This window comes from Callospermophilus lateralis, chromosome 7 (assembly GCF_048772815.1).
Source record: "Callospermophilus lateralis isolate mCalLat2 chromosome 7, mCalLat2.hap1, whole genome shotgun sequence".
Taxonomy (NCBI): Eukaryota; Metazoa; Chordata; class Mammalia; order Rodentia; family Sciuridae; genus Callospermophilus; species Callospermophilus lateralis.
The window spans coordinates 6,928,269-6,948,380 of record NC_135311.1 but is presented as its reverse complement, the minus strand read 5'-3'; the positions used below and the strand labels follow the sequence as shown (position 1 = coordinate 6,948,380).

Genomic DNA, 20,112 nt, shown 5'->3' with positions numbered 1-20,112 from the left:
GCCACATCCATAGCCCTGTAAATCTTTCTTGACTGGCAACATGTAAGACTGAATTAGTAAGAAGAAGAAAAGCAGGGAAGGCTTTGGAAGCAGCAGCAGTGTTTCTCAATAGTCAGTATGATTGCCTGTTGATAATTAATGAGATGTTCAAATCATAAATCATATATATATATATATATATTTTTTTTTTTGTACAAGGGATTGAAATCAGGGGCACTTAACCACTGAGACATATTCTTAGCCTTTTTAAAAATTTTAGACAAGATCTTGCTAAGTTACTTAGCAGCTCACCAAGTTGTCGAGGCTAGCTTTGAACACAGGATCTTCCTGCCTCAGCCTTACAAGCTGCTGGCATTATAGCCATGCATTACCACATCTGGCTTCAAATCATATTTTTAAATTGGCTTCACCAATGATATGGATACGAACCCTGCACAATACTTATAATTTCTGAATAGAACCATTAGTTATTATTATTATTGTTTTAAAGCATTACCAGATACAGCATTTATTGGAATATAATAGATGTTGGAAAACTATTTGGGGCTAAATATTAAAATTCAGATATATTTTAAGCAAATGTCCATTAAAAATAGAAAAAAATATTTGGCCTAAGGGTAAGTGTATGCTTCCTTACATGGCTACTATAAAATATAATGAATAGGGGCTAGGGCTGTAGCTCAGTGGTAGAATGCTTGCCTAGCATGCGTGAGGTACTAGGTTCGATCCCCAGCACCACATAAAAAGAAAATAAAGGTATTGTGTCCATTTACAACTAAAAAAACATTTAAAAAAATAAAATATAATGAGTAGATAAGTACTTTTCCCTTCTTGTCATGCCAGCTCCATGTTTAAGATAAGTGCTTACTCTTGACTATCTAAAGTTTTTTCTCTTTAAATATTTGTAAGTTTCTTTAAAATATGTTTAGTTGTAGATGGACACGATTTATTATATTTAATTAATTTATTAATTTATTAAATATTTTTTTAGTTGTAGGTGGACACAATACCTTTTTATTTTATTTATGTGGTGCTGAACATCGAACCCAGGGCCTCACACATGCGAGATGAGTGCTCTACCACTGAGCCCCACCCCCTTATTTATTTATTTATATGTGGTGCTAAGAATTGAACCTAGTGCCTCACACATGCCAGACAAGTGCACTAACACTGAGTCACAACCCCGGCCCAAGTATTTATAAGTTTTTAAAAAGTTAGTGCCACGCAGGGTGGCACATGCCTGTAGTTCCAGTGACTCGGGAAGCTGAAGCAGGAAGATTGTGAGCAACTTAGTGAGGCCCTGAGCAACTTAGTGAGACCCTGTATCAAACAACAACAAACTGTGAGCGTAGTTCAGTGGCAAAGAATCCTTGGCTTCCATACCCAGTACCAAAAAAAAAGGCAAATTATTTGAAGTTATAATTCTGTACTGGAACATATTTAAAATACTTAGTATGGTACTGCTGCTGCTTATTTTTTAGTTTAAAATGTAGGGTTTGGTATTTTAAAATAAAATTTATTAGATTATTTGTGGAGAAACTAAAACAATTGTACAATTGACTGAAGGAAGACATTTGGGATAAATTTTATGGAAGGATTGGAAACTACAAAAAGCTAACATTTTGCTCCTAAATTTTAACAATTGAAATGCCCTGTGTGTTTTTTGTTGTTGTTGTTGTTTGTTTGTTTTTTAATCTTTTGGGGGGTGTAGGTGGACACAATACCTTTATTTTATTTATTTTTATGTGGTGCTGAGGATAGAACCCAGTGTCCTGCATGTGCTAGGCAAGCGCTCTACCACTGAGCCACAACCCCAGCCCCAAAATGCCCTGTTTTAATCTCAAAGATTCTCACTACATGCTGTGCCATATTACAAAATACCTATTTACTTATCTATTTATTTATTTTTGTATTGGGGATTGAACTCAGGGCACTCAACCACTGAGCCACATCCCAGCCCTGTTTTGTATTTTATTTAGAGACAGGGTCTCACTGAGTTGCCTAGTACCTTACCATCGCTGAGGGTGACATTGAACTCGAAATCCTCCTGTCTCAGCCTCCTGAGCCGCTGGGATTACAAGCATGTGCCACCGCACTGGCTAAAATACTTATTTTAAAATGAAATGTATATATTGATTTTTTAACAAACATTCTACTGTCCAATCAAAATTAAGAGTTTTTTGATTTTAAAACAAATCTTCCACATATACAGCCTATTTAATTTTGTGGGTGGTGTTTTCTTTTTCTTCCATATTTTTTTATTGGTGCATTATAGTTGTACATAATGATGGGGATTTGTCATTATGTATTTGCACATGTACACAATTTAACAATAGAGTTTGGCCAGTATCACTCCCCAGCACTTAACCTGCTCCTTCCCTGTGGTTGGTATTTTCATGTAAATGACTAGTGGTCCCATTTTAATGCTCTTCATATTGCAGTATGGATGTGGTATGTTAAGCTCCTTAAGAATCTCCCTTTTAGTGCTGGGGTTGTGGCTCACTTGTAGAGTGCTTACCTAGCACACGTGAGGGACTGGGTTTGATCCCAGAACCACATTAAAAATACACACACACATAAAAACAAAAACAAAACAAAACAAAAAACCAAAAAAACAAAACAAAACCCCACAAAACTAAATAAAGGTATTGTGTCCATCTACAACTAAAATTTTTTTTTAAAAAATCTCCCTTTTAAAACTTCAAAGTTAATACTTTTGTGCAACTGTGTTTTTGAATAAACCCATGACTGTTAAAAACAAAAAAAGCAGTATTCCTAATCATCCTTTTATTGTTTCTGACTCTGCCTTGTTTTTTTCTGTGACTGCTATAATTTAAAGTCTTTGAAACTGAATTGCTTCAAATAAATTGAAAATTTGTTATAATGGGGAAAAAAGAAAAAGGAAAGTAGATTCTCTAGCAAGCTTTGACCTTTGGTCTATGGAATTCTTTCTCCAAAAGGATGGTCTGCCTGAGTAATTCCCCTGTTAGTCCATCCAGAAATAAATACTGTGGTGAGAACATTTTACTAACTAGGAAATTCTTGATTTTTCATGTGTAGTTTATTCCTAGTGAGATTTTCCTTACAAATTTTTGATGTCCTCCCCAACTATCATTTTGTGTTCCCTTAAAGATTACAGTTTAAATACTCGAGCACAAATACATAACCTTTTCATAAATTTGTCTCATGAAAGATATTTCTGTGTAAAAGATTGATGATTCTGAGTTACATATTTGCTAGTCTTTCTTATGCCCTTGAGGTTTGTAGGACCCCTGTGTGTCAGGGTTGAGACAGACTATTCTCCTGAGGCAGCTGACAACACATCTGTTTTCTTGAGAAAGCTGATTTTACCCGCCTCTGTGACTGTATCCCAATGTTTTTTCCTCCACCTTTGGTCATTGTTATCTTGGTCGATCTTTCTTATTAATTTTCACTTAATCATGTAACTGCTGGAGTGACTTAAATAGGCCCATTTCCCAGGAAAACTTAATTTTTCTTTGCCCATAGTTTCAAGATGAGATGGGATTCTCCAACATGGAAGATGATGGCCCAGAGGAGGAAGAACGAGTGGCTGAGTCTCGTCCTAACTTCAATACCCCTCAAGCCCTACGGTAGGCTAGCCAAGGACCTTGAGGCTTAAGAGTGGAGAAAAAGTCTATTTCTGAAAAAGTTTTTAGAAAATTACAATTAACAGTTTTCCTATCTTCAACTATGACATATTACTTTTATAAGCATGCAGAGTCCTGTGGGAAATTAGGTGTGAAGTAAAAAGTCTCCTTGTTATGGGGCAGTGCAGCTACAGTGCAAGCTGTATCTGTTTGGGAAGGGAGAGAAAACAGTAGCTGGCATTCAGAGCAACCTTTCCAGGTGAGTGGTACTGGAGAGGTGTGAAGGACTCTGTGTGGCCAGCCACAGAAATTATCCTAAATTATAATATTCAGTGTGTCCCTTTTGTTTTCTTTATTTGCCATTAATATCTAGTAGATGTTATTAAAAATTATTAGTCACCTACACATTGATTGAGCAAACCATGAAGCACCTGCAATAATGTCCTAGGAGCCTGAAACACATGTATTGACCTTTTCACATGAAGTTGGTGTTTCTTTTTTCTTTTCGAAACAGAGGTGCTTTTGAACTTTGAAGCAGGGTATCTTTAAGTTGCTTGAGGGTCTTGCTAAGTTGCCGAGCCTGGTCTTGCACTTGCCAGTCATCCTCCCTCAGCCTCCTGGGTCTCTGGGATTGTAGGCATGTGCTATTGTGCCCAGTGAAGTTGGCATTCTTAAACCCAGAAAATAATTTTGTAATAGTTTTGAATCTATACTTTAATCTATTGTTATCCATTGTGAGTAGCAGCATACAATTATTAGGTGGATGGCTAAAGGCTAGGATGCAGTGTGAACCATGGGTGGAGCACAGCAAAAGCTAGCAGACCTCTCATTTGTCCAGTGTTGGTTTGTTTTTGGTACCAGGGATTGAACTCAGGGGCCCTTGACCACTTAGGCACATCCCCAGCCCTATTTTGTATTTTATTTAGAGACGGGATCTCACTGAGTTGCTTAGTGCCTTCCCATTGCTGAGGCTGGCTTTGAACTCAGGATCCTCCTTTGTCAGCCTCCCAAACCCTGGGGTTATAGGCATGCACCACAGTGCCAGCTGTCCTGTGTTTTTTTTTTTTTTTTTTTTTAATTTATTATTTTTTTAAAAAATTTTGGTTGTTGTAAATGGACAGATTACCTTTATTTTATTTGTATGTGATGCTAAGGATGGAACCCAGAGCCTTACACGTGAGAGGCAAGTGCTCTGCCTCTGAGCTATAGACCCAGCCCTTTAATTTATTTTTTAGTTGTAATGGACACAATATCTTTATTTATTTTTATGTGGTTCTGAGGATTGAACCCACTGCCTCACATGTGTGAAGCAAGTTCTCTACCACTGAATTATAGCCCCAGCCCCTGTCCTGTGGTTTCACTTAACAATATTACCTTAGTAAAAAGCCTGGGATTCCTCTGAAAGCTACGCCTTCATAAACATTTCAATTTAGTGGAAGAGACAAAATATAGTAATAATGAGTGACCACAGCCTCTTTGCTGTTTTGTTGTTCCTATTTTTCTTTCCTTGCTTGTTTAATTTCCTCTCCATTTGTATACTACTTAGAGGAGTAATTGTAGAAAAATATGATGGGGACACAATACGTAATCATTTTATTTATTTAGAAAGTTTTATACATGTGGTGCTGGAGATCAAACCCAGAGCTTCAACCATGCTAGGCAAGCTGTCTGTCACCGAGCTGTATTCCCAGCCCCAGAATCATCTTACTGAATCTGTGTAACAGTATTGGGAGTTTGATGTTTAAAGTGGGATTTGAGGATTAGCAGTAAGTAGACATTTCTAGGTTGTTTTTAGCATACTATTAGGAGGAACTGAATGTGTTGATGACCTAGAAAAATATTTAAGTAAATCATCTCCCTTTTGGGGATAGTTTTGAGGAACCACTGGCCAACCTGCTAAATGAACAACATCGGACAGTGAAGGAGCTACTTGAACAACTGAAGATGAAGAAATCTTCAGCCAAACAGCAACAGGAGGTAGAGAGGCTTAAGCCTCAGAGTGAGAAAGTTCATCAGACTCTGATTCTAGACTCTGCACAAAGGAAGAGACTCCAACAGCAGATGCAGCAGGTAACACTCTTCTTGGTCATGTGATTTTTGGATTATCTCATGGTCTGACACTGAAGCCCCAAATAAGCAACATTGTAAAAGTCAGAGATGGCCGTCTTACTACCCATTGAAACTGGGGAGCATCTCATCTTCACATCACTTAGGATTTTGGAGAGATCCTCATGTTCATTCCTAGATGGCTCAGGCAAGAATGAACATAAGGATCCTGATAGTATTCAGAACTGGAGATTACAAAGAATCTTTAACCCTTTCTGAAATTTAATAGCCTTCAATATCAGACATTGTTTTTTCTTCTTCTTTCTGATCTCAGTCCCTCTGGTTTGAGGTTAAATTTTCTCTGGTCTATCATTTTGCTCAAGGGAATATGTCTGAGAAATTCATGCCAAGATCCTGCGTTGTTCTTCATATATTCTCCAGAAAGCAAAATATGTGTGATAAATTTGCAACATCTTGGTAAGGTCTCTTTGTGTTCCTGAAATGGTAACATCATAACATGTCAATGTTTTATTTTCTTTCCCTCCCCAGCATGTTCAGCTTTTGACCCAAATCCACCTTCTCGCTATCTCCAACCCCAACCTCAGTTTGGAGGCCAGTACCACCAGGATATTTCTTGTAAGGTTCCAGATATTTCTAACTCTAAAGACTTGAGTGTAAAATTAGCTTGGCAAGTCATTTCTCATGTTATTCACTGATTATAATCTACATTTGTTCTTCTTTTCTGCTTGTCTTTGGTTGCTATTCCTACTCTGTCCTGCAGCTTCCTATTTGCTTACAGAACATAAGCCATTGATTCCAGGGAAATGATAGATGTGTATTTAATTTTCTTAATGTGTATTCAATTTCCGTATCTTTGGATCTATCCTGACTTCTTATTAGGTACTGATATATTTATAGATGTTGAAATAATTGTTCATTTGTTAGGCTCAATATCAGTGCTTTATGTATAGAATTAATTTTGTGTGATACTTTAAAGTATTTTGGAGAAATATTCTGAAATTTTGGATAGATAATGATGATATTCTCTGCTCCTTGGATAATCCTCTTTGGGATTTGAGTAGTATATTTGCTAGTGCTCCAAGGTCCCTTGGTGGTCCAGCAGGGTGTATTCACCTCTGTGTTCAGAAGATCATGAGGAGAATATTTTTTTTTTTTTTTTTTAGGTGATACTCAGAGAAACCAAAAGATTTAAAAAAATAAATAAAAATTATGACCTTTAATTTTAAGAGTCTTAATTCTACCTTGGTAATTAGACCATACATTGACAAGTCTGCTGAACATGTAATCTGAGAATAAAACATGAACAAATCAAGTATTTGTTACATAATCCCTTAATATCTGAGAACTCAGCAAAAGAGAAGTCTTTTGGCACATGCCTGTCATCCCAGTGGCTTGGGAGGCTTAGGCTGGAGGATTGTGAGTTCAAAGCTGGCCTCAGCAATTTAGCAAGGTCCTAATCAACTAAGACTCTGATTCTAAATTAAAAACAAAAAACGGGTGGGATGGCCTGGGGATGTGGCTCAGTGGTTAAGTGCCCTTGGTTTCTGTCCCAGGTACCAAAAGAAAAAAGAGAGAATTCTTCATGGAATAATATTAATTATGAAAGAGTTTATAATTTCTACCTGTTTTTATTCTGAAGTAGGAGGGACAGTTTATCATTCAAAGGCCAAGGGCTGCTGGTATTAATTGTCAGGAATTTCTTATGTTCTTCTTTATGTTCTGTTTTCCCAGAAAGAGCTGGGAACCTTTGCTCAAAGCTCCATTGCCCTTCATCATCAGTTCAACCCCAAGTTTCAGACCTTGTTTCAACCCTGTAACTTAATGGGAGCTATGCAGCTCATTGAAGACTTCAACACACATGTCAGCATTGACTGGAGCCCTCGTAAAACTGTCAAGAAGACTGGTAGGGGACAAATATGTCAACTTCAAGTTTTTATTTGCAACAAAAGATGGGAGCCTTAAATAATTTCCTAGGGATAATTTCCTAGGAGGGAGGACACAGAATACATTTAATTTCTTTCTTTTCTCTTTTATCCTTCCTTTGCACTCTATCTGTATTATAGAGTTACATAAGATTTGTGCTTTGATAAGGCATGGAGTCAGTGGACAGAATACGAGTAGAGATGTGGGACTCTGCTAATAAGTGGACTTGAATGATATGTAGGTATTAGTTATCCTGTCTAGAAAATTGGGGTCTGGTAAAGATGTAAGTCAAGTGGTGAAATTTGTCCATGTTAAGATTTTTATTTTCTTCCTCATAAGACCATATTATTTTATTTCCCGTAATGATTATAGAGAGAAGGTAATATCCTCATTTTGAATGAAATGCTGATAGGGCAGTTAGATTCCCAAGTTAGAGATGTTGTACATTTGCCATGTTCAATATTTTGAAGAAATTTTCAGGTTTAGTTTCTATCTTGTGTAGGTTTAAAATTTTTTAAGAAAATATTTCCTTTGTTCCCTAACACCAAATATTTGCTTCTTATTTGTTTTCTGATTTAGCAAATTATTTGTGTGTTGTTGTGGATTTGGGGTTGTGTCTGGATTTTATTTTAAATCCCTATCTTGCTGGGTGTGGTGGCACATACCTGTAATCCCAGTGACTTGGAAGGCTGAAGCAGGAGAACTCCAAGTTCAAGGCCTGGTTAAGGAATTTAGTGAGGCACTGTCTCAAAAAAAAAAAAAAAAAAAATTAAAATAAAATAAATATATCCATGAGTTTTATAGTAACTGAATATAGTTCGATTTAAATATGGCACTGATGCCAACCTGCTTTCATAGCTGTATTTTGGTAATGAAAACTTGACTAAATACCAAACGTAGCAATAATTTTTACACCTAGTGTTCTGTGTTTTTATTGGTGATTTAAAAATAACAGTTTTGGAAGAAGTATTAAAAAGGGATAATCAACCTCTCCTTCTGTAGTTGGTGGTGAGATTAAACCCCTTGGTTGTAGCTGTAGCTGTTTGCTACAAGTGGTACCCTCACCATAGTAACTGGTCTCAGCCGACAGGACAGATTCTTGGATGTTGGCGAGTTGGACCTGTGTTCCAGTTCTCTAGCATCACAGCAAACCCAGGCCACCTGCCAATGACTTTTAGGTTTTTGTCTCATGAATTCAAAGAGTGAAACCCATGGACAGTTGAGGGTGGGAGTGAAAGAGTAGGATTTATTCCAGCAAGAAGAGAAACAGAGGTCTTGCCAGGCAAGAGGGGACCTGATAGCAGGTTTCCATCCAGGTGTGCTAGTCTAAGGGTTAATATAGCTATCAGGTAGGGTCATTGATTACTGTCTAGTGCTAAATAGCTATTTTTATTTGATAAAAATAAAAGTTATAAAGATAAACAGTTATTAGAAGAGTGCTAATTAAGGCTGTTGATTTGGCCCATGACCTCCTGATTAGTTTTGCCCTCCTAGCCCTTGAGTCTATAGCCTTCACTCAGGTCTGGCCCATTCTAATTTTTCCACCACTCCAGAACAAAGCAGTCAGCTGGAATGTTTGGGATATTTATACAGGTTAATTTTAGGGAGTGACTTTTACATTTAGAAAAGGCTTTATGGGGCTCATTGCCCTGACTGCCTGTTTTATGGTCTAAGTGCAAATATAGTAGTTTCTGTCTCTGGAAAGTCAGAGGTACCTGAAATTAAGAGGCTAAGATAGGAAGACAGAAACGAATGAGACGGAATTGTCTCATTCCTTTTATGGTTTTTTTGTTCCCAACTTCAGGAGGAATCTGGGAGAACTTAATGAAAGTTAAGTAAGAATCAAATAAAAATAAAATTTGGAATACCAGATTTGTGAGGGAGATAAAAGAAGTTGGAATCTTATCCTGGAAGAAAGAAAGCATTGTTGAAGGTCTCTTATCTTTCAAGGATTTAAAGGGGGAAGGAGGTAAAATTTTTTTGAGTATCCACTATGTGCCAGGTATTACTAGATGCTTTGTGTTTATGTTACTTAGTGTGTTAAGTATCCCACATAGGAAAGAAAGAATCAACTTTTTATTGACTTTGGGACTTCCCTTAGGTGTATATTAGGTCGAGAAAAACTGGACACATTTTGGTGAGGGAAGGAGGGTGGGAGGGGACCAAGTCAGATAAGGGCAGCTCTACCTAAATACAAACATGCATTCATAAGCTTTTTTGAAGTCCTCTTTAGTCCTAGAATTCTGTTTATCACAGGTGTTTTTTTCTTATAGCCTGTGAATTGCCCTGTCTGCCCAAGCAAGTGGCCTGGGTCCTGGCCACAAGTAAGGTTTTCATGTATCCAGAGCTACTTCCAGTATGTTCCTTGAAGGCAAAGAATCCTCAGGATAAGATCATCTTCACCAAGGCTGAGGACAAGTAAGTGTTAACTGTGGGGCTTCAGAAGAGCCAACTATTTTAAGAAGGCAGTTCCTCTTCAGGTGGTTAGGGGAAATAAAACATGTATAATAAGTCAGGGACACAAAAAACAAAAAGAAAAGCAGTGTAGTGGATTGAGTTCTGTAGTGTGTACTTGTTCAAGCAGTGCTAAATACTGCTGATTTGAAATGTTTAAGAATCATTGTTTTATCTTTTACTTACCATAAGACCATCCTTGAAATACTATGTAAGGAAGCTGGGGATGTAGCTCAGGTGGTAGAGTGCTTGCCCTGCGTGCACAAAGCCCTGGGTTCCATCCCCAGCACCAAAAGAAAAGAAAAAATTCAGACTTTTCATTTGACACAAATTGGTGTGAATATACTATGTATATAACCAGAGATATGAAAAATTGTGCTGTATATATGTAATAAGAATTGTAATATGTTCCACTGTCATATATAAATAAAAAAATACTATGCAAGGAAAAGCTTTGATGAGAAAGTTTTTATTCTCATACCACCTCAAACAATGGTTTTACTCTTTGTATTTCTTGTATAACTACTGTCCATTTAAGTAGTTTTGTGCTTTGCTTTAAAAAAAAAAAAAAAAAAAAAAGACTTGATATTGTTTTCCTGTTCTATGAAACATTGTCTTTTTTGAGTGTCTGTATGGTTTTCTTTTAAAACAATATTTAATTGCCCCATATAATCCTTTCATTGACCACTTTTTCCCCTCTTTTTTTTTTTTTTAAATATTTTTTAGTTGTTGATGGACCTTTATTTTATTTATTTTTATGTGGTGCTGAGGATGGAACCCAGTGCCTCACACATACTAGGCAAGCTGTCTTCCCTGAGCCACAACCCAGCTTTCCTGCCACCTTTTTTATTGTATGTGAGGCTTACTTTAGGATCTTTGTGCATACAGCTTTTAAAAGTCTTTTCTCTCAGGGCTGGGGTTGTAGCTCAGTGGTAGAGTGCTCTCCTTGCATGTGGAGGGCACTGGGTTCCATCCTCAGCAACATATATAAATGAAGGTCTTGTGTCCATCTACAACTAAAAAAAAATTTAAAAAAAAATCTTAATTATGATGGAATATGATGATCATTACTATACAAAGTACATGTATGAAGACACGAACTAGTGTGAATATACTATGTGTACAACCAGAGATATGAAAAATTGTGCTCTCTCTATATAATAAGAATTGTAATGCATTCTGCTGTCATATATAAATTTAAAAAAATTTTTTTTTAAATCTTTTCTCTCAGACTGGGGTTGTGGCTCAATAGGAGAATGCTTGCCTAGCACATGGGAGGCCCTGGGTTTGATCCTCCACATCACATAAAAATAATAATTGGGCTGAGATTGAGTTTCAGTGGCAGAGCGCTTGCCTTGCACATGTGGGGCACTGGGTTCAATCCTCAGCACCATATAAAAATAAATAAAGATATTAAAAAATTAAAAAGAAAAATAAAGGTAATGTGTCCATCTTCAACTAAAAAAAAAAAAAAATCTTCTCTCTCTTTCCCTCAGTGCTGGAGATTGAACCAAAGGTTGCTATACACTGAGCTACACAATGCTATATAGTTGTTTATTTTAAGACAGGGTCTTGCCAGGTTCCCCAGAATGGCCACACACTTGCAATCCTCCTGCCTCAGCCTCTCAAGTCACTGGGATTACAGGCATATAGCACTATATCTGGCATTAAATTATTTTAAGTTCTTTCCTATCGGTAAATTTTCAATAGTGGAATTATTAAATAATTATTATGTTATAACAAATAATTATGTTATAACATAATTATTATGTTATCATGGTTCTTGATATATAAACCAAACTGTCACCCCCATATAATTATAATCTTGTATGTGATGTTAGGGATCATGTTGTTGATTTAATTGTCAGTGGAACCCATTATTAATTTTATGTTTGTTTTAGAATAATTCTCTTTCTTTTGTATTCCCTTTGAGTTTTCTTTGTATGGTTAATATAAAGCTCATCTAAGTCAGTGGTAGAGTGCTTGCCTAGAATGTGTGAAGCCTTAGGCTTGGTCTTACTACTGAATTTTTTTTTTTTAAAGCGTAAAACTCATCATGATCTTATATTTATTAATTATTTTTTTCTGTTTTAAAAATGTTTCCCAGAGCTGGGAGTGGTGGCACATGCCTGTAATCCCAGTGGCTTGGAGGCTAAGGCAGGAGGATCATGAGTTCAAAGTCGTCTTAGCAAAGGCCAGGCGATAAGCAATTCAGTGAGACTCAGTCTCTAAATAAAATACAGAATAGAGCTGCAGATGTGGCTTAGTGGTCAAGTGCCCCTGAGTGCAATCCCTGGTAACTTCCTAAAAAAGTTTCCCAGGCTGGAACTAAACTGCTGGGCTCATGTGATCCTCCTTTCTCAACCTTCTGAGTAGCTGGGACAGTAGGCCCACACCACTGTGCCTGGCTTATTAATGCTTTATGCATTATTTCTCCTTTTCATACTTACTTGTGAAAACTCCTGTTTGATTCTTTTGCAAAAGCTCTCCACCCCTACTCCCATCCCGCTGTTTTTTTGTGTTGCTAGAAATTGATCCCAGCACTTAACACGTACCATGCAGGCATTCTACCATTGAGTTTATTGTTTTTATGGGGGGGGGGTACCAGGGATTGAACTCAGGGGCATTTGGCCACTGAGCTACATCCATAGCTCTATTTTGTATTTTTATTTATAGACAGGGTCTCACTGAGTTGCTTAGCACCTCGTTGTTGCTGAGGCTGGCTTTGAACTCTCAATCTTCCCTGCATCAGCCTTCTGAGCTGCTGGGATCACAGGTGTGTGCCCCCGAGCTCAGCTCAACCATTGAGTTTCATCCCCAGCCCTTTTGTTTGGTCTTACTCTCAGTTTTTAATTATTATTTTTTTTCGGGAGGAAGAAGTACTAGGGATTGAAACCAAGGGATCTTTACCACTGAGCTACTTTCCCAGCCCTATTTATTTTTTATTTTGAGACAAGGTCTCACTAAGTTGCTGAGACTGGCCTTGAATTTGCTTCTCCTGAGTTCCTTGGGTTAGAGGCATGTGCCACTGTTCCCAGCTTACTCGTAATTCTTAGAGCTTTCTAAATAGCTGAACTTTTATATAGAGTAGCCATCAACATGTATAAGAATTAGATGTAAAGAAGAGGACTGTAAATTGGGTACAATGGCACATGGCTATAATTCCGGTGACTTGAGAGGTTAAAACAGGAGGTTAAAGCCAGCCTCAGCACCTTATTGAGACCTTGTCTCAAAAAATAAAAAGGGCTAGGAATGTAGTTCAGTGGTGCGCTTGTAATACATCCTTGTGTTCAATCCCCAGTACTGGAAAGCAGAAGGAAGAAAACGTAAAAAAGTGGATTGTAAAATGTATGGAGTCGTCTGGGGAGGGTTTTTAGAAGAAAGGACTGCAAGGTGAGATTTAGCCTCATTGTACCTTTCTCAGTTTGTTAGCTTTAGGATTGAAGCATTTTGAAGGGACTGAGTCTCCAAAGCCTCTAATCAGCAAGTACCTAATAACCTGCAAGACTGCCCACCAGCTAACGGTGAGAATCAAGAACCTCAACTTGAACAAAGCTCCCGACAACATCATTAAAGTGAGTGCTTCCAGAAAGCTCCATCTACTACCTCACCTGTGTGTGTCTATCCTTTTCTCTTTTTAAAAGAGGGACCTTCTTATATGTAGGACTAATTCTTCCCACGTATACACTAGATTAATTCCCTTTTTGCCCTTTTGGGGGCATTAATCCATTATTTTCCTGTGGAATACCTTCAATATTCTTATGGATATTTCCCTTAAGTATGAAGATATTCAAGTCTTAAAAGATTTCACAAATTCTTGACTCCTTCTGGCCAGTCTCTGTTTCTTTTCTTTTCTTTGTTTTTTTTTTTTTTAAGAGAGAGAGAGAGAGAGAGAGAATTTCAATATTTATTTTTTAGTTTTCGGCGGACACAACATCTTTATTTATGTGTGGTGCTGAGGATCGAACCCAAGCCGCACGCATGCCAGGCGAGTGCGCTACCACTTGAGCCACATTCCCAGCCTAGTCTCTGTTTCTTTTACTTTAACCTTATAAATGTAGAAAATATTCCACTTATATTCTTCCCCTTAACTCTGCATTTTTATTTAGATATTTATACCAAACTTCTGTATATATCAAAGGTCAAATATTTAAATGATTTAAGAGTGTTCTATGAAGCTTGTTATGGAGAAAAAAAAGATTTTTTTTTTTCCTGCTAACCAGCATTTTTTTGGGGGGGAAATGGTGTTTATCTCCACATATAATCTAGGTAGCAAGCTAATAATTGTCACTTTTTTTTTTTTTTAAAGTCTCTGAGACATTTTTATTTCCAATCAAAATTTCTAGATCGGGTTTGGTGGGGCTGTAGTTCTGTAACTGAGTGCTTGCCTAACATATGTGAAGCACTGGGTTCAATCCTTAGTACCACCTAAAAATAAACAAACAAAATAAAGGTGTTCTGTCCATTTACAACTACAAAAAAAAAAAATTAAAATAAATAAATTTTCAGATCAGAGAAATAGTCTCCTTTAGGCCAATCCAGGACACAGTTATAATGAAGGTCAAAAACTCTTCTATGTTGTATATCATTATATTGCTTCAAATACATAAACAATATAGGACAATCAACTATTTAATAGTAATCAAAATTTTTTCTCAACTTCTATGATTTCTCTCTTTTTTTAAAAAAATTATTTGTTCTTTTTAGTAGAGTGTAGAGTATATTTTGACATATTATACATGCATAGAGTATAACTTCCTATTCTTGTGGTTGTACATGATGTGGAGTTACACTGGTCATGTATTCATATATGAACATAGGAAAGTTATGTCTGATTCATTGTACTATCTTTCCTATGCCCATCTCCTCTCCCTTCCCTTCATTCCCCTTGTCTAATCCAATGAACTTCTATTCTTCCCTTCACTCCCAGTTTAATTCTTTCTTTTGGGTTATTTTTAGTTATACATGAAGGTAGAGTATATTTTGAAATATTATACATCCATGGAGTATAACTTCCTATTCTTGTGGTTATGCATGATTTGGAGCTACACTGGTTGTGAATTCATATATGATCATAGGAGATTTATGTCTGAATCCATCTATTGTCTTTCCCATTCCTGTCCCCCATTCCCACAGTCTAATCTGGTGAACCTCCCCTGCCCCCCGCCCCCACATTTGTGAGTCAGCATCCGAATATCAGAGAGAACATTTGGCCTTTGGTTTTTTGGGATTGACCTACTTCACTTAGCTTGATAGCCTCCAGTTCTATCCATTTATGAGCAAATAGCATTTGCTCATAAATGGATAGAACTGGAGGCTATCTTCTTTATTGCTAATAGTCCATTGTGTATATGTACTGCATTTTCTTTATCCATTCTTCTATTGGATCCATAGCTTAGCTATTTTGAATTGAGCTACTGTGAACACTGATGTCGCTGATCACAATAGTGTGCTGATTTTAAGTTCTTTGGGTTTATGCCGAGAAGTTCGATAACTGGGTCAGATGGTGGTTCCATTCCAAGTTTTCTGAGGAATCTTCATACTGTTTTCCAGGGTGGTTGCACCAGTTTGCAATCCCACCAGCAATGTATAAGTATACCTTTTCCCCCACATCCTTGCCAATATTTATTGTTACTTGTATTATAGATAATAGCCATTCTGACTGGAGTGAGATGAAATCTCGGTGTAGTTTAAATTTGCATTTCTCTAATTGCTAGTGATGTTGAACATTTTTTCCATATATTTGTTGATCATTCATATTTATTCTTCTGTGAAGTGTCTGTTCAGTTCCTTTGCCCTTTTGTTGACTGGGTTATTTGGGTTTTTTTGGTGTTAAGTTGTATTCTTTTTCTTTTTTTTGTCCTTGTTTGCGACATTACAGTCCGTAAACCTGGGCCTTATCCTCGATGCTTTCTGCTTGATCACTCACAGGTTGTCTGTCACAATCCTCAGTGATTTTACTCTGTTTTCTGATTTGTTGCATACTGCCTTATTTAGGGCTTTATTATATCTAGATTAATGAAGTAGTTTTCTTATTGGTGTTTCTAATTCTTCTCCATGATTCTGTCCTTCCTGTGGATGCCATAGACAGCTCTACTTCCAGGGTAATGATCAGCTTGCTTGGTCTGGCACATAGGCCTACTATCCTACCGCCCTCCCTGTGACATTGTCTCCTGAAATTTCTCCTCCACATTGCTTTATTTCTAGCCAGACCAATCTCTTTTGGTTCTTTAAACACATTCATGGTTTTGCCCATTTTATAGACTTTTTTCTTCTCATGCTTCATGTAGCAAATTCTATTCCATTAAGATTCATTTTTAGGGCTGGGGTTGTGTCTCAGTGGTAGAGCACTCGCCTAGCATGCGCAAGGCCCTGGGTTCGATCCTCAGCACCACATAAAAATAAATAAACAAAATAAAGGTATTGTGTACAATTAAATAATAATAAAAAAAATAAATAAAAAGATCCATTTTTAGTTATACCTGTTGCAGAAAAAACTTTTTTTGTTCAATTTTGAATTGTGTAATTTTTTTATGAGCATCTTTGTATTTTCTTTATTATTTAGATTTTTTTTTTATTTTTAACTTTTGGTACCAGAGATTGAACCCAAGGGTGTTTAACCACTGAGCAACATCCCCAGCCCTATTTTTTAAAAATATTTTTATTAGTTGTTGATGGACCTTTATTTTATTTATTTATATGCAGTGCTGACAGTCGAACCCAGTGCCTCACACATGCTAAGCAAGCACTCTACCACTGAGTTACTTAGGGACTCCCTAAATTGCTGAGGCTGGCTTTGAACTCACAATCCTCCTGCCTCAGTCACCCAAGCCACTGGGATTACCTCACCCTGCTAGAATGTTTTGTTTTGTTTTGTTTTGCTTTGTTTTGTTTTTGGTCTACTTGCTTGACTGTCCCCACGAGCCTGCAAGTGAGCTCCTTGAGTATGAATTGCTTCTCCTTTTTTTTTTTTTTTTTTATTGGTTGTTCAAAACCCTACAAAGCTCTTGACATATCATATTTCATACATTAGCATACATTAGCTTCAAGTGAGTTATGAACTCCCTTTTTTACCCCAAGTACAGATTGCAGAATCACATGGGTTACACATCCACATTTTTACATAATACCATAATAGTAACTGTTGTATTCTGCTACCTTTCCTATCCTCTACTATCCCCCCTCCCCGAATTGCTTCTCTTTTTGTATGCTCAGGTTGTGGCACAGGGCTTGGCACATAGAAGGCACTCACTATAAGTGGAATACATGGTGCTTCTTGTCAGAGGTTTAAATTCAGTTTTCCTTTCCATTTACTCTTAAAACAGGACTGCCACAGTCTTTTTTTCTTCTTTCCCTTCCCTTCTAATGCCCTTCACACAATCATTTACCTAAAAGGAAGCTTTCATGTGTCCAAGATGACAGTTAAGATTCTGTTATTGCAGCTGCTAAGCAGGAGCAAATCTCATGTAAGATATTCTGACCATGTGTTTCCTTGACCTTAACTTTTTTGCCCCTTCCTGGTATCTGGAAAGGAGATTGTCAGGTGGGAAAGATCAAGTAATTATATAATCATCATTAGTTATAGATGAGTTTAATTTGAAATGCAGAAACATTCAGCATATGCTACTGGTGTGTGTGCGTGTGTACCCAATACCCACCCCATGCCCCAGCCTGACAGAGGGTGATGTTTCTGGAAGGAATATAATTCATGCTTTATTTACACTCAGTTTTATAAGAAGACCAAACAGCTGCCAGTACTAGTAAAGTGCTGTGAGGAGATCCAGCCCCATCAGTGGAAGCCACCTGTAGAGAGGGAAGAACACCGGCTCCCATTCTGGTTAAAGGTACGGTTCTCCTTCTCAAAGTCTGTAGAGGGCTACTTTAAGGTTCTAATACTTGAGTCATAAAACTAGGACTTAAGAAATCTTCCTCGTTCACCCTTCCTTCCTTTCCTCCCTTCCTCCAGCTGATTTTATAGCCTTTTTCAAATAACAGATTTTCTAAAGGAAACTCAGAGAAGAGGTATGTAGAATGTATGATTAGAATGAGGTCATCCTAGAAATTTGATATGCAAAAAAACCCTTCTTCTTCAAGTTATCTTGAAACTGTTTGAAAGGTTCCTAAAATGAAGAAAGCCCTGTTTTCTCACCAAATTCTGACATGTGCTTGATCAGAGTATTCTTGTTTCCAATAGGCCAGTCTGCCATCTATCCAGGATGAACTGCGGCACATGGCTGATCGTGCTAGACAGCTAGGAAATGTGACTGGAACCACTGAGATCAAAGCAGAACAAGACCTTGAAAAAGCCAGATCAGAGTTGGGAAGTGAAACTCAGTACCCACTGCTGTTGCCCAAGGGTGTAGTACTGAAACTGAAGCCAGTTGCTGACCGTCTTTCCAGGAAGGCTTGGAGACAGAAGCGGTCATCGGTCTTGAAGCCCCTCTTGATCCGACCCAGCCCCTCTCTCCAGCCTAGTTTCAACCCTGGGAAAACACCAGCCAGGTCAACTCAATGCGAAGCCCCTCCAAGCAAAATGGTTGTTCGCTTCCCTCACCTTATCCAGCCAGCCACTGTCTTACAGCCAGTTTCAGGTGTCCCTACACTGGGGGTCACTGGGGATGACAGTTTTGAGTCTCCTGTAGCAATGTCTACGGTTCCCCCTAAGGCTAGGACTGGCTTCCCTCTGTCTGAGCCACAGACCTTGCTCTCCTCTGCCCCTGTGCCCAAAGTAATGCTGCCTGCACTTGCCCCTTCTAAGTTTCGAAAGCCATGTGTGAGACGGAAACCCTCAAGAAGAAAGGGGACCAAGGCCTCTCCCTGTCTGAAAACTGCCCACCTCATCCACCCTGCACCTGTTATCTTTACTGTTCCTGCCACCACTGTGAAGGTGGTGAGCCTTGCCAGTGGCTGTAATGTAATCCAGCCTGTCAATGCAGCTGTTGCCCCAAGTCCCCAGACCATTCCTATCACCACCCTCCTGGTCAACCCTACTTCCTTTTCCTGTCCATTGAACCAGCCTCTTGTGGCCTCCTCCATCTCACCCTTAATTGTTTCTGGCAATTCTGTGAATCTTCCTGTACCATCCACCCCTGAAGATAAGGCCCAAAGGAATGTGGACATTGCTTGTCCTTTGACTGAAAGGAAAAATGCCTTTCAAACCCTGGAACCCAAATTAGAACCCCAGGAACTAGCTCCTTTGTGTGCTGCTGTCTTCCCCAAGGAGGAGCACAGCCCAGGGCCAATGCCAGCAGATGGAGAAAGCCAGGAGGCACTGTTGGAGAACAGTGCCTATCGCTGGACTCTTGTGAAAACAGAGGAGGGGAGGCAGGCTCTGGAGCCAGTGCCTCAAGGCTTCCAGGAATCTCTAAAGTCTCCATGTGAGGATTTAAAGACAATCATCAAGATGGAACCTGAAGACCCTGGGGAGGAGATCTCCAGTAGGTCCACTGAGCAGGACGTTTGTAATGAAATCAAAGAAGAGCAGCTTTTGGAATTGGACACTGGTTCCCTAAGGGAAGAGTTGAGTGATGCTAGAGAGGTGAAGAAACAGGCGGGCCAGCAGGAAGAGGAGGAGAGGAGACAGTCAGCTCAACCCCCTGCCACTTGGCAAGCGCCTACTGCCCAGGGAAACACCGGGGGAGACATGAACAAAGGGTCTCCAAAGAATGTGCCCTCCTCCATGGACCCTGACATGGTGCTAAGCAGTCCCCCAGGGAAGCCTGAAGACTCATCCAGTGTTGATGGCCACTCAGTGGGGACCCCAGCTGGGCCAGAAACTGGGGGAGAGAAGGATGGGCCAGAGGAAGAGGAAGAAGAAGACTTTGATGACCTCACCCAAGATGAGGAAGACGAGATGTCATCGGCTTCTGAGGAATCTGTGCTTTCTGTCCCTGAACTACAAGTAAGAGCCAGGGAATACTTTTAAAAGATTTGGGGACTCAGTAGTATGTTTAATTTATTAACACGCCATCTGCTTGCTTATTCTTATCTACAGATAGTTCCAAATTGGTTTGTATTTGGCTTTTGAATGTAGGACATAGTTTTGGGATTGAGGTTGAGG

General features: G+C 38.5%; 1 protein-coding gene across 6 annotated transcripts in view; it reads left to right on the top strand.

The window, feature by feature from the left end:
• The window catches only part of Gon4l (gon-4 like), an 81,252-nt gene that overhangs the window by 51,217 nt on the left and 9,923 nt on the right, over nt 1-20,112 (top strand). For all 6 annotated transcript variants that reach the window (XM_076862166.1, XM_076862165.1, XM_076862164.1 and 3 more), the window contains 8 exons: nt 3,508-3,611; nt 5,480-5,678; nt 6,204-6,290; nt 7,407-7,578; nt 9,872-10,016; nt 13,477-13,627; nt 17,780-17,896; nt 18,247-19,953. In XM_076862166.1, the coding sequence (XP_076718281.1) occupies nt 3,508-3,611; nt 5,480-5,678; nt 6,204-6,290; nt 7,407-7,578; nt 9,872-10,016; nt 13,477-13,627; nt 17,780-17,896; nt 18,247-19,953 (2,682 nt within the window). The remainder of the gene's footprint in view (nt 1-3,507; nt 3,612-5,479; nt 5,679-6,203; nt 6,291-7,406; nt 7,579-9,871; nt 10,017-13,476; nt 13,628-17,779; nt 17,897-18,246; nt 19,954-20,112) is intronic.